At 55.9% G+C, this 14,460-nt stretch overlaps 1 protein-coding gene across 13 annotated transcripts in view; it reads right to left on the bottom strand.

The window, feature by feature from the left end:
* EBF3 (EBF transcription factor 3) overlaps positions 1-13,938 on the bottom strand; it is a 124,179-nt gene extending 110,241 nt beyond the window's left edge. For 10 of the 13 annotated variants that reach the window (XR_016221408.1, XM_051836656.3, XM_051836654.3 and 7 more), the window contains exons 1-6: positions 13,437-13,702; positions 13,186-13,342; positions 12,851-12,914; positions 12,099-12,154; positions 9,064-9,137; positions 7,516-7,584 (exon numbers count right to left, since the gene is read on the bottom strand). Coding sequence is in view for 12 of the 13 variants with exons in the window: in XM_051836656.3 (XP_051692616.1) it covers positions 7,516-7,584; positions 9,064-9,137; positions 12,099-12,154; positions 12,851-12,914; positions 13,186-13,342; positions 13,437-13,570 (554 nt within the window). In the remaining variant the exon portion in view is untranslated. Of the gene's footprint in view, positions 1-7,515; positions 7,585-9,063; positions 9,138-12,098; positions 12,155-12,850; positions 12,915-13,185; positions 13,343-13,436 lie in introns of all 13 variants that reach the window. The other 3 variants (XM_051836655.3, XM_051836663.3, XM_051836653.3) reach the window with 3 other exon arrangements.
* Between the last annotated feature and the right edge of the window lie 522 nt (positions 13,939-14,460).

The raw sequence follows: 14,460 nt of genomic DNA, 5'->3' as shown, positions 1-14,460 counted from the left end.
GGTGTTCCTCAAACAAGAGGGGCGCCTTTCGTGGGTTTTCACAATGCTGCTCCAAGAGGCCTGGGGCAGAGCTCCTGAGCCGGGGTGACCCTGCGCTGCCCGCTCACGCCCACAATCGGATCCCAGGCTCCACTGCACACCCGTCCCCCCGAGATGGCCCCGCACCAGGCGCACCTCCAGAGCTGCATCTCGGTGGCTCTGTGCTGTCCAGACTGGCCCTCTCTGCAGAGGGCCCCCGTTCAATGAAAACTTACAGAAACACGGAGGCAGTGCAGTTTTGCACAAAACTGTAGTGGGAACCTCGACTCAGAGTGCAGGCCCCGGAGGTCAGGGCTGGCGTGTGCCCCCTGGTAAACCCGGCATCACCAGGGCGAGCGTGCTGAGGGCCTGAAACGCTGCCAGAGCCGAGCTGTGCTGTGTGGCTGTAACACGGCACCCTGCCCCCAACTGCTGGCTGCTGAGTGAGTGAGTGAGTGAGTGAGAGAGAGGGAGAGAGAGATGGGAAAATGCAGGCAGGCGCGGGCGGGGGGGCGGCGGGGGAGGGGCGCGGCTGGAGCTGCCCGCCTGGGCAGAAGCAGGGCCTCTCCCCAGATGTGCGGGCTCCCTGGGTCCTCCAGCAGAGACACGCTGGAGCCGACTCCTTCCGCCAGCCGGCCCGGGCTCCGTGTCCCACCACAGCGCGGCGCGCGCCCCTTCCTTTCCCACATGTTAAACTCATTTCCGAGCGGGCGGCTGGGGAGGCCGCGCAACCCGCTGCTGTTTTCAGACGATGCGCCCTGTTCCCTCTCCGCACCGCGTGAACTCGAGCATTTTCCGGCTGAGCAACTTCCAGCGAAGGAATCGGAGGGGCAGCTTCTCATTTGTTTTGTTTTTAAAGGGAAGGGGAAATGAGCCCCCCCCACCATGCACACAGGGCTGTTCATCGAGTTACTGGCAAATTTACAACAGTCACCGTCTTGATAGATACGACGGCCTGTTTTCTGAATAAATAGTTCAGAAAAATTTTTTTTCAATTTCTGCAGCATAATGAATGCCGCTCACCCCAAAGTCTAAAAAGCAACCTCCAGACCCTTAACCCACGCAACTCCTCCCAACGACAGCCACGTTTCTGCTTTAAAGCATCCATAATGCCAACACAGCGCCGCAGTACAGCCAGGCTGACCGCAAGCATTTTGGGGAGATTTGCTATTAAGATAAACAAACAAGAGGGGCTTGTGCTCTGGGCGCTGCGGGGTGAGCGGCTTCCGTTCCCGTGGCCCAGGAGCTCGGGAGCTCTGCCGAGCGCAGGTTAAGCACCTAGAGTTTTCCCTTCCTGCAGCCCTACTTGTCAGTCACTTCCTGTCTGCAGCCAGCCCGTCCATCACCGGAGCCTGGAATGTTTATCCGCTCCAACGTGCCTCCCGTCGCCACTGTGAGTTTGAATGCTGATAAATTATTCACCATCTTTGAAAAGTAACCGAAAATTACAGCACCTAGCAAGGATCGCTGTCCCCTGGCTGGTGGCTAAACGTGACGAGGCCAGCCTCCCGCTCTCCTAGCGTCATGAGAAGGCCTCTGGCCAGCCCAATTATCTTCTGGTGCACACAGAGTAATTATTTGCTTCCTGTAAGCATGCGTACCAGAGCTCTGAGTTTGGACGGCTTTCCACGAGGTAATCCAATTCATCCATGCCGTCCTAACACAATTACAGGCTCTGCCACATCTCTGCCCTTCACCTGATAAGGCTGCCGCAGAGGCGCGGATGGTTTGCGTCAACATACCTCCTGGAGTATAGCTTCTGACAGCCCCGCTCCCGCCCCTCCCCTCCTCCACCCCTCCGTTTTCATACCCGGCTGCCTGCCTGCCTGCCTGCCTGCCTGCCGTGCCCTGTGCAGGCAGCACCAGACACATTTGCCCTTGCAGGAGCTGAAGGGGACCCCAGCCAGCAAGGAGCGCTGTCCACTGGCCTGGCCGTAGAGTCCTCACCCAGGCCAGGCCCCCACCCATCCTCACAGGCCTCCCCGGCCCGGACCAGACACACAGGCACCGGGCATGGCGGCGGGCGCCCACGCCAGTGGTGGCACACGGTGGCGGTGCGCACACAGATGTGGCACGCGGGATGCACGCTCCGGTCGCGGGGGTTACGGGCAGAAGGGAACACAGAGCGGGCACTGTTCCCAGTGGCTCCCTCTCAAAATGAAAGCACATCATTGTGGCCCAGTAAAGCAGCTCTTCCTTGTCTGTTTATTTTCTGAAGTTTATGGAAAAAAAAAATGTTAAGGGATGAATGAACGTGGTGAACTTTTTGCCTCTCTGCACTGGCGTGCCAGGGAATAAAACAGCCTTGCACACCTGAGCCCGGCACAGCCAGACGGGCCGGTGGGAGCCAGAATCGGATTCTTTGTAGCCACGTCCATTCATCCCAAGTGCGCTTTCACACTGCCAAATTTCTGGCCAACGTTTTCCCATCTCTGAAGTCCCCGGGTGTTAAAACAGACCCTGAACCGTGGAGCCTTGGGAACACACAGCCAAGGCCAGAGAGGACCCCAGGGTCCTGAGGCCGCCACGACAGGCCCAGCTTTAAGAAAACGGAGATGGAGAAATTACCAGCAAACTATACTGTTGTCATTGCATTATGCAGATGAAATGACAACTTGTCATTTCAGAAGTTAATACGCAGTCTCCGTGCTGCAGGTTATCCAAATGCTACTGAATAGAAAACCCCGGATCCCTAAATGATGTGTAATTAAAATTATTTTTAAAATCCTTCTTGACAGGCCGGGGCTTAGCCAAAATGTAAATGACATTAAAGAAGACAATGAATTTAATTTTATTTAATGTCCCTTTTTGCAGAGCCTCATTTACATAGCATTTTTAACAAAAGCGTTGACCTTATAAATGCTGGCATTTGTACAGCTTCAGCGGAGTTGGATTTAATCACGCTCGTGCAAAGCCATGAGGGAGGGAGCTGCAAGTTCTCTGCTCGGAGATGGAGTAGGAATAAAAACATTGGGACTGGTCAAATGTTTATCCTCCCTGCTTCTGAAAACAGCCTGACAAGAAGATGTAAAGGGCTAGGGAATAACCCAGTGCTGTTTGCAAGGCTTGGTAATAATCATACATAATCGTTTGGAAATATAGCTAATAAAAAATATAATGAGTGTTCAGCAAAATCGGCATTAGGCCCAAATTACATGATATTAATACTTGAACAGGTGCAGAAAGGCGCTTTAAATGAGGTAAATGAATAAAATGTCCCAGAGCACAACTGTGTGTGCTGACAAAAAGTCAATCCCATGAATAATTCAGCGGGCAGGACTGCCAGCAAAGGTCGGCTCTCTTTGACCTTTGTGACAGGAAGTGAAAGGAAACACTGTTGACTAAAAAAAAAAAAAAAGAAAAGAAAGAAAGAAAGAAAGAAAAAGAAAGAAAGGAAGAGAAAATCTCCAACTCGGTCCTGGGCTACATTTTGCAGCCACTTTAAAGGGGCCAAGCTAAAACGCACCAGCACATCACAGGGAGCTGTGAAGGCTGGGGCGTGCAGAGTTAGGGCTGTGGGTAGTTAGGTCACCAGACGACAGACAATGTGAAATCACAGACAATGAGAGGTTAAGCAAATAATATTCCTTTACAGTCCAACGTCAATTATGTATAAAAATCTGAGGTCAGCTGAAAAGTATTTTCAGAGCTCACAGGGCTGAAATTTTGTAACAGCTGTTAAATATGACAAAACTTCACGCGCACACACAATATCCCCCCCCCAAAAAAAAAAAAAAAAAAAAACCCAAAGCTATTCCAAACTCTGTATGAAAGAAAATGGGATAAACAGATGTCTGGCTTCCAGACAGGAAAGTAGGACAGACTTGGAATGATAAGTCTCCCAAACTCTATAGACCAGTGCCAGATTTATTGGGGGGGGGGCACTGCCTGCCACAGAGATGCCAGCAAGCAGGACACAGGAGACGGTGCCATCTGGAACCGCCCGCCGAGCTGCTCCCGGCACCGCGTGCAGCCCACCGTGCACGGCCCGGCCCGGCCCCTGCTCCCGTGCCCTCCACGGTGGGCCTCCCCAGCCGGCAACAGTTGGACCCTGCACCTTCTGTCCCCCTAGGCCTGGCACCCAGGGGGAAGGGAAAGACGACTCCTTCCCGGGCACCGCCACAGCTCCAGGAGAGCAGACTGGGATGGCACGGGCGAGCGGCGTGAGCCCAAGTGTGGTTTTGGTTTAGCAGCTCCACCGACATCCTGTAATCACTTGCAGCCCTTGGAATGTACGGTGAAACAGGAGAGATTTATCTGTTCATAGCTGGGATATGTGGACAATGGGTGTTCCTAACGAAGACCATCTGCTTTTGTGTTTTCCCAGAAAACATTATTCCATGAGGAAAATGATACTCCCATCCTTTCCAGCAGCACCATAAAAAATCCTGCGTGTGTGTGTGTGTGTGTGTGCATGTATGCGCGTCTATGCACACGCGCGCCTGTTTGTACACAAACCCTGGGGCTGCGTGGCGGGGGTGTTCCTTCACTCCCAAGCACCACCACTTGCCACAGGTACTTTTTTCTGCGTATCTCCTCACTGAGCACTCTACTCTACAGTGTTACTTCTTCCCTTTAAGTCGCTACATTATTTCAAACACACCACAGCATAATTATATCTGTGGAGCTATAAAAAAATAATTGTTTCTCTAGCAATGTTTTATGAGAAAGAAAACGGTTAACATGGGCAGAGCCTTCACAGCACATTTAAAAGGGCTCTGCGATGGGTGGCTCCTAGGCAGTCAACGCCTCTGAAAGATACCTAAACCAAACCGCGCCGTTCATCGATTCAAGGCACCCTATAGAATGTGATTGCCCTGCCAGGGCCAGGAGCTTCCCTCACTGTTGTCATAACACAGAAAAGCAGTGTGGACGTGCGGAGGAGGCTCGGGATGGGCGAGAACAAACGCAGGCCCATTGATCTCAATTCAGGTTGGAATTATTGGTTTATATCCTGGGGACAAATAGGCCTTATCTGGTCAGAACCTGCTAAATGTATCCAAAGGCCACAAGGAGCCGAGGAGCGCAAGGTATATAATTCTTTTTTAAGCCAACTAACCAAGTGGCGACACTGCGGGTGGAGACCTGTGACCTGACTCTCCAACCTGACAGGACGCTGGACTCCAGCACTCATGGGGAAACTCAGCGTAGGCAGATGATTTTTGGAGGAAACCCACAGCCCACAGAAGTGACTGTCATTATGAAACTGAAACACGCCTCCAAAGAGATTTCCCTGCTGCAGGTATTTTTCTTTCTCCGGTTAGCGCAACTCGCCCCAGTGAACGCTACAGTCTTTTTTTTTTTTTTTCCTCCCTCTTACAAACATGCCTTAAGCTGAAGACAGCTCCAACACTGCGATCCGTTCACACGGCTTTACAGCAAGACCAAAATGCTAGGGTTATTCTGTTGCTGTAAGCCATGGCTCTCTTAAGAATTCTGAAAACGTACAGTGCATTTGTCATTACATGAAACTATTCTTACCTTAAAATCCCTACCATAGAAGGTGATTAAAATTCCTATAAAATCATCGTATCTTTGAATGCAGAAGCAGAGCAGATTTTTCATCAATAATTAAGACCTCCAAAGCATTTCTGTCTCGCACAAATGGAGCCTCAACCCTCCTTATTCAAATAAACATGGTAAACCCATTAACCAAATGTTTTTACATTGTCCCCTCCCCTCATGCTTCTAGAATATCAAGCGCTCACACACTTCTCCTGGCTACAGAGCTCTGAGAAATCGCAGCACATATTTAATTAACCAAATAGAAGGCAGCACTGACCCAGCCGAGAAGGAAAGAACGCACGTCTGCGCATCTGGGAGAAGATGTTTCCCACTGTGTGACTAACGCTGAGTACAGAAGTTATTTGCTATTTCAGTAGCCAATAAATGACTGCAGGTCACACAGATCCAAAGTGATTTTTCAAGGGGAAAACAGCATCCAAAATGTTGGTCGATTCAACATGGCTACTTCATTATTGTGGAATGCTAAAAACTCACAATTTAAAAACAAGCCATCTTCTTCAGTGTACAAATACTACTTGGCACGTGAAACATCTCCACAGCCCTGCATTTGAAAAGCAAGCACGCGCCACCTTCTCAAGCATCTCCTGCCCAGACAAGACTCCAATAGCTGCTCAGCCACTTTTAACCAATCAAAAAAAATAAATAAATAAAATGAATTCTGTTGCAACAACCCACGGCTGCATGATTTCCATAGCCACACCACCAGAAACAAGCATAATTATATTGATTTTTTGGTAGCGGGAGTTCTATAAAGTGTGGAGCTTGTTCTCCATTCTCTGAGTGACGGCCACAACTGGTCAACCCTATTTGATTACTAATAAGAGAGTTGTCCCTTCTGTCAGATACCGAACATTCTCCACTAAGCAAACAGCTCTTCCAGCTAGTTAAACATTAGTGCTCTCTCCACCGCTGCAGCATATTTCTTTAGGCTTAACTCATGGAGTTTTCGGCTTTAATTTTTCAGACACTGGACAGCAAAGTTCATGATCAAAAGATAACTTTGTAATGAAAGCTGCTGAAATCCAACTCCTCTTCAAAACAGTCTAACCCTCTGCTTCACTAAGCTGGCATCCCGTGTGCACGTCCACCATCTATTCCATTTGGGTACCAACGTCGCTGGGCCTCTTGCTGCTCCCCACTATTGGGGGGGAGAAGGAGCCCCCTCCTCCAACCCTGGCGCCGCAGCCCACCGATTTAGGTGAGCCCCGGGAGAGGGGCTGGCTGGTGTTTTCGCCACACACACACACACACACACACACACACACACACACACGAGCGCCATTAGGACTAATAATTGGTCTCTCAAAGGGACGCACCACTGGCCCAGGAAGTGAGGCTGCAGGACAGGGAGCGGGCAATGGGACCGCCTGGTTATGGAAACCCATGTTGGAAAACGCAACCAGCACGTGTAATTAGTTTCAATTATAACAACTTTGGTTTGTTAGTTACATATTTGCTACTTGACATAAAACGACAGCCACAATTGGAAAAAAATTAGGAGACATTTCCCAACTAATTGAGAGCAGATTAAATTCATTCTACCACTGGGCAACAATTACAGCAGGAACACCACCCAAGTTTCAACTTCAACTAACATCCGAGATAAAAAAAAAAAATAATGCAAAAATGAAATTCTTGTTAACAAATTAGCAGAAAGCATTTTATGACATATCTCTGGGTTGAAAGCCAGAAACTCCCTAGGCATAAAGTGCTCCTCACAGCGAGAGCGGTGGCAGATGAAACTGCTTCCCCTGACAACTCGCAAGCAATTACTGAGTCCCCACAGAGCGAGCCACCAGGTTGCCAAGTCAACCCACCTGTGCATGGTAACACACGCGGACAACAAATGGCGCAGAGCACAGAGGGGCTGCACACCAGCCTCGCACACCGGGAGCGGCTGCAAACCAAGCCAGGCCCAGGGGCCTGCGGCTGCCCGGGCTCCGCTTTGAAAAATAAAGAAGTCACCCCTACCTGTCGATGATGACGGGGTCCGAGGGCGTCTCGTTCCTGTTGCCGCAGCTTTTCTTGTCACAGCACCGGCTGCGGAACAATTGTGAACAGCGTTTCAGTACGCGCGGCCTCCTTTTATGCCCAGCTTGTAGCTTTTTGTTTTGTTTTGTCTGAATTCTGACAATGAGGCTGCAGGAGTCAAGAAAACAGTTACTCCCCCCCCCCCCATAGTTCTGCGAATTTAAACCCAGTGAGCTCACGTGCTCTGGGGCTGCATTCATGATGTAACTTTGTACCGGAAGCAGCAAAAGTTGAACCCATCTATTAATCCTGGGAGGGTAACCGGAGCTCCCCTCTACACTGGGATGCTAAAATATGGAAAACGTGTTGTCGTGTTTGTCTTTGCAGTGAACTGAGGAGAAGGCAAGGCAGGCGGCTTGGGAATAACTTTTCACAGCTTCGGCTTCTGTTTACCTCTAATTGTCAAGCTGTTATTTCTGGAAAAGATGCAAGATGCCACCTCCCACCAATATTTCTTTTGGGCATTTATTAATTATAACCACAAAAGCATGCATCCATCTATCACAAACTTCCATTGTTTCTTCCTTAAGCCCTACCTTAACTCTGTTATTGAAACTTTAATTAAAGCAGAAATGAAACAAAAATGTTATGCTTCTTGCATTTTAAAAAAGCATACTTGTATAATGGTTACATGTCTAAATTAGTTAAATTAACACCATATGGTAGGCAAAGTATATAAAGCCTTTTAAAGCTGACAGCTAAAGTGATTAAAGAAAGTCTACAGTCTCCCACTTAGAGCTTAAATCACATCTGTGCGCCTTCCATGTTAATTGCAGTACATGCAGAAGTGGATAATAAAGAAATTCCACTTTATTGGTTGTAATTTATATTTATTACCTGATATGAGAAAAAGTCAGCTTTTGTATATTAGTGCTGTGACAATGCGTCTGCTCAGAAGTGGCATTTCAGCAGAGGCGCGCACAGCGGGCGCAGGATGCCCCTCAGAGCTCGGGGCCTGCTACTGTAGCCAGTCCTCAGCCGCCTTCGCGCCCAGTGCCCGCGCCACACACGCCCAGTCGGCGGCGCGTTTTACTCGCCGTGCCAGGGTGAAACTCTCGCGGCGGTCGGGAAAAAGCAGGTGGGGAACTGCGGAGCTCCGGGAGGCACGAGCCGGCCGCGCCCCGCTGCAGGGCCGAGGCTCCCGAGCCGCAACGCGGTCCAGCTCTCCCGTGCGCGCGCTCCGCAGCCAGGCGCCAGAGTTTTCCTCTCCATCCACAACCGGCAACTGCGGAGCCCAGGGCACCGAGCCCGAGAAGGAAGCCGTCCGGGGGTCGCGGCGACCCCCGGCTCCGCCCAGGCCCGGACGGCCGCGGCCCCGGGCCCCGGTTTCCGCTCCGCCCGCACCGCGGCGACGCGGCCGGAGGAGGAGCCCGCTCCGTCCCCGCGGGCAGAACCGCGCCCGGGGCTCCCCGGCGGCCGACTGCTTTTCAATCGATGCCCTTGCCGACGCGGGGCGGGTGCCGGCGCCGGGACGCCCCCGCCGCTCACCTGCACATGATCTCGTGGGTCAGCAGCACGCGGCACATCTCCGGGTTCTTATCCTGGCCCTCGTAGACGATGGCCTGCGCGGGGGGGACAAGCAGAGGCCGGGGTTACGCGGCGCTGGATCTCCCCGGGCGCGGCGGGGCTCGCGGGCAGCAGGTGCATGGCCGGCGAGGGGAGGCGCTGCGGCCACCGGGCCACCCTCCCGACCCGGCCTGCACCAGGGCGGCCTTGCCCTCCCCCGCCAGCCGGCCTCCTCCCTCGGGCGCCCGCCGGGTCGGCCAGGGGCCTCCAGCCCCGCAGCTGCACCAGTAGCCCCCCTAGCAGCGGGCAGTTCAGGGCAGGGCGAAGGGGACTGGGGCCCGGGCCCGGGCGGGCACCAAGCCCGGCACCCGGGGCTCCCGGGCCCCCTCGGCCGCCCGCTTCGCAGCGGCCGCCTCCAGGCCGCTTCCTCTGGCCAACGTCTACACCGAGTTCCAATCTGCACGTTACAAGAAGCCCATCAGGACGCGCTGCGACTGAAGAAGCGGGGCTGCGCCGCCGAAGCGGGGGAGTAGTTTGGGTCCTGCCAAGGGCCGCGCGCGCCCTGCCCGCGTGCTCCCCGGCTCGGCAAAGTCCGGAGCCCGGCTGCTCCCCAAGTCCCAAACCCAGGCGCCCGCCGTGGGCAGGCCGCCCCCGCACCGAGCCCTGGCCAGGGCCCAGTGCGCTACGCGCGTCCCGGGGGCCGAGGCGGGAGGCCCGGGCGCAGCAACCACACGTGGCCGTGCGGGCCCGGGCGTAGCTGGCTCCCCGCAGGAGTTCCCGGGCCCCGGGGCGCCCCTGCCCGCGCGGCCACGTGCTCCTCGCCGGATGATATTTGGAAAGAAAGTGCTAATAGCCAATCTGGTGTTTATTTTGAAACTGCTAACAATGATTTTTCTCGGGTAAAAAGGCGGTGTGTGCGCGCACGCTCGGCTGGGCTTTGAGCGGAGGCTCCGCCAGATGGTGCGAGGCCCTCGGCGCGCCCACGGCGGCGCTCAGCCCGGCTCCACCGCCGGGAACCCGAGCCGGGGCCGGGGGGCCGCCCGCGACGCCGCCCGCCCGGGCCGAGCCTGCACCGCCGGCCTCACAGAGGCAGGGGAAAAAAAAAAGAGAGAGAAAAAAAAAAAACCACACACACCACCACTGGGGGAGGGGCGGAGGCGGGGGCCGAGAGCTGCTTGTTCCCGGCAGAAATTCCACCAAGAGGGGCGGGTGGTTCCGTGCGCAGTGCCCGCCCCCCTGGAAATTCTCTGGAAATTACTTCCAAGCTCCTCGGGCGCTGCGGACGCTCTCCTCTCGCGAGCCGACAAGGCCCTTTCTGCGCTCAGCCCGGGGCTGCCCTCCCGGGAAGCCGGCCAGGGTCCCCGCCAGCCCCTCTCCCCAGCTGCGCACTCGCGCTCCAGCGGCAGGCGGGCGGGCGCGCCGCGCCTCTGAGCGCGCTTGTCCTCCGACACATCCCAGTATTTATTTTTGATTTATTTTTTATTTTGTAGCACAAACAGAAATCCATAAACTGTCGGTTCAGCGCCATTGACTCTTTGATCAGTTACTGCGCTATTTCTTTCCTTTTTTTTTCCCCCTCCCATCCACATCAGTGAGAGGAGAGTCAATGCCTTTATTTTCAGCCCTGTTTATAACATGCAAAAAGCACAAGGCTAAATGAACAATGAAAGTGTGCTGAACACGAAGCCTCCTCCCTCCCGGTGCAGGAGTACAGAAACAGCGCTGTCCACATGAACCTCTTAATTAGACAGCGATTTCCGAAAACATTCTGCCCTGATGTACAAAGGAAATAAAAGCACCCAGTCCACCAGCAGCCCGGGCTCCGGAGGCTCCATGGTGCAGTGATGACCGGAGGGCACCGGGCCCCAGCTTTGTCAGAAGACCCCGGGGTACCTGTCGGGTCTGTTTAACCCTGGGAGACAAGCAGAGCTGCACTGCTGCTGCAGCCCTACAACCTCGGGCCCTGGCTGCCCAGGTGAGTCCAGACTTTCTGGAAGGCAAATGACACCAGGCTAATCGCGCCGGCTCTGGGGCGGGAGGCAGGCGTGCTCCGCCGAGCCGCAATTCCTAAAGTTAGCCTCCAACGGGAGAAAGCTACTTTCACTTCCAAGCCTGCAGTCCAGCTTGGAAGCGAAGTCTTCAGCCAGCCTGTGCCAGGTGGGTTTCATTTAGGAATGGGAACGCCCCCACGCCCCAACCTCTCTGTTTCAAGAAAGTGGGGTGGGGGAACCCCTGAAAACCACCACCGCCGCCACCCATCCAGCCCAATGCCAGCGGCCGAGACTGCGCACTGCCAGGCAGCAACGGAGCGTCTTCACCTCATCACATCACTGATAGCCAATAGTTATCATCGGAAAAGTTGGCCAAGACAGGTTAAATAATTTAATAAGGCGCTGCTTATAATTATGTTATTTACAAGGAATGACAGAGGGTGGGCGGGGGCGCGAGCCGAGGACCGGCTGGAGTGACCCCTGGAGCTGGGAGTCTGAATTATGGAGATGGGGAGCTGTGAGGTGAGGGTGGGCGGGAGTTGAACAAGGTGACTTTTCACCCCAACACATTTAACTTTCAAATCCAAATAAACGTCTCCTGTTACTGGACCATCACAGCGGAAAGGAGGGGAAAAATGAACCTCCAAGTCCAACTCCAGGCTCTGGAAAGAACTCAGCCGGCTTTGTTGGGGGGGGGGGTCAATGCGAATGCGGGGAAACACTTAAAACAAATGGGGAGAGCATCTTGAAATTTCTGTCAAATATTAATTACCATAATTAATTAAGACAGAATTTGATTCCAAGCACAAGCCATTTAATAAAGCTTATACGTCCTGTCCCGGTGACAACACAAGCTCCCTTCCCGATTGCTTCGTTTATTCCAATAAATATGGAATTCCCATTAGCACGTCAAGGGGGCTAAATGAAAAGCAGACGCCAGGTCCACTTGTCAGTCCCCGGCCTCCGAACCCAGGACCAGCCCCAGCTCAGCAGTGCAAACTACCCCAGACGCACGAACTTTCTCACCTGTTTGGTCATTGAATCTATGAGGCGCACATACAGATCCTGCTCTGTTCTGACTCCTGTAGGGGGAAAAACAACAAAAAAACAAAAAGAGAGAGAGAGAGAAATCCTCATCAGGATTTCAGCCTGCACCTGGGGCAGGGCACCCGGGCCGATGCAGGGCTGCTGTGCCGAGCAGCACAAGTTGACGATCCCCCCAAAAGGGAGAAAGGGACCCCCCATCGCTTCTCTTATTTTTTTTCCCCCCTTCCTTTAAGTAAGAACCGCTAAGACTCTCCGGGTTTGCACTGAAAGCGCAGGAGATTTTGCCTGGCAGAGGGCAGGCCTGGCTGCTGAGCCGGGTGGGCCCATGTGGTCATTTATTTTTAGAAGACAGAAAGCATGGACTGGAACCTGAGTGGGAATCTGAGCTCCTTCTAAGGTCTCTCGAGGATTTAAAGGAAAAAAAAAACAGCACTCTACACGGGGATCGAGCCATGCTGGGTTCAGCGAGCTGCCCCCATCCCCATAATTAACATTAATTTGCAAAATTGAAAGAAAGTCGCCTAAAAGTGGACGCCGCGCCGGAGCCCGCATCGACCCCTGTTTACTTGCCCACTTCAGCCGCACCAGTTAATCATGTGAAGTGCCATCGACTTATCGATCGTTTGTGTTTTGTTTTCCGCCCATGCCAGGGGAAGATTTCGTGTTTACATCCGTGTCGTCTGCGCCTTCGGCGCGGCGGGGGAGGCAGGGCGGCCGCGCCGCGCGCTTACCGTTGCTGTACAGCAGCTGCAGCTTGTAGTGGATGCCGTTGTTGGTCTTCTCGTTGTTGGGCTCCTGGAAGTGACCACAAACAACCGGGTTAGCGCGGGCCGCTCCCCGCCGCGCCCCGCGCCCCAGGCCGCGCACGCCGCAGGACCCCGGCCCGCCGCGGCGCCTGGAGTCCGCGCGCCCCGCGCCGCGAGCGAGTGCGGGAGCGCGGGGCAGCGGCCCGGCCCGCGGCGGGGCCCGGCGGCCGCACGTGGCGGCGGGGTCGCCCCGCGCGCGCGGCCCCGCCTGCGTCCCACGTCTCCGGAGCGGGCGGGCGCGGCCGTTCGCCCGCACTTACTTTCTCTTTCTCCACAAAGTCCACAAAAGCCGTTCGCTCGATCTCCACCGGCTGTCCCTGCCTGTCGTACAGCGCCAGCACGAAGTGGAAGAAATTGGATTTCCGGAGGTTGGAAGGCGGCTGCTTCTCGAAGTGCGCCCGCGCCAGCCCCACGCCGCTGCGGGAGCAAAGAGACAGCGGCCGGGTGAGCGGCGCGGCGCGGCGCGGGCCGGCGCGGGGGGCCGGGGCGCGCGCGGGCGGCCGGTACGTACCTCTGCGCGGCTGTGTTGGCGTCCACCACGCCCGCCGTGTGCATCCACGAGCGCACCGGATTCATGCCGCTGCCCAGCGGCTCCTCCTTCATGGTCGTCCCCCCGCGCGGAATATTCTCCTGAATCCCAAACATGAAAACTGCTGGCGGCGGCCGCAGCTCCCGGCCGAAAGCGCTTCGGGCGAGCGGCGGCGCTCTGGGCTCGGCGGCCGGCGGCAGCCCTGGCCGCCCTCGCCCTGCTCGGCGCTTGCGGTCCGGCCCGCCGCCGGCTTCAGCCCGTCCGGGGCAGGCGCCGCATACACCAGCGGCCGGGCGCTCCGGTCGGCCGGGGGCGCGCGGGCGGCGGCGGCGGCGGCGCTTCGGCGGAGCAGGACGCGGTGGCCGCGGCGGCGGCGGCGGCGGCGGTTGTTGTCTGCAGGCGCGCTCAACGTGGTGTCATCGTAGCCAGGCGGCGTCCGCGGCTGCAGGACACTGCGGGATCGCCCGCTTCTGGCGCGGCCCGCCTGCTCCAAAGACAAATAAACGGGGCAGTGAGTGCTGCGGCGCAGTCCCGGGCGCAGGCGGGGCGCGGCGGGGCCTGGAGCGGCGCGCGCAGCGGACGGAGGCGCACAAAACTCAGCCCTCTCTCCCCGAGGAATGGACCCTTTCCCGGGAGCCAAAACTCGAAGCCCCCGGGAGCGGCGCTGTCAGAGGGTGACGTCGGGGGGCGGCGCCTGCGCCATATATGGGAGCGGCCGCCCCTCGCCGCGCCCCTCGCCGCCGCCGCCGCCGCGCTCGCCGACTGACTGCCTGACGGCGCCGCGAGCCGGGCCGAGCCCCGCGAGCCCCGCGAGCCCCGCTGCCGCCGCCCCCGGCCACGCGCCGCGGCTCCCCGCGCCCGGCCGCGGCCCGGGAAGTTGCCCCTAGCCCAAAGACACCTGGAAAAGCAACAAACGCAGCCCCTGCCCAGCCGCGGCGGGGCCCCTAGTGCTCCCCTCAAAACTCGCCACACCGTCAAAACACCAGGGGCGGGGGTGCGGGGCAGC

Source organism: Oryctolagus cuniculus, chromosome 15 (genome assembly GCF_051225735.1).
Source record: "Oryctolagus cuniculus isolate XC-2025 breed Fujian yellow rabbit chromosome 15, ASM5122573v1, whole genome shotgun sequence".
Lineage (NCBI taxonomy): Eukaryota > Metazoa > Chordata > Mammalia > Lagomorpha > Leporidae > Oryctolagus > Oryctolagus cuniculus.
The sequence above is the reverse complement of the archived record's forward strand: the minus strand, read 5'-3'. Positions and strand labels throughout refer to the sequence as shown.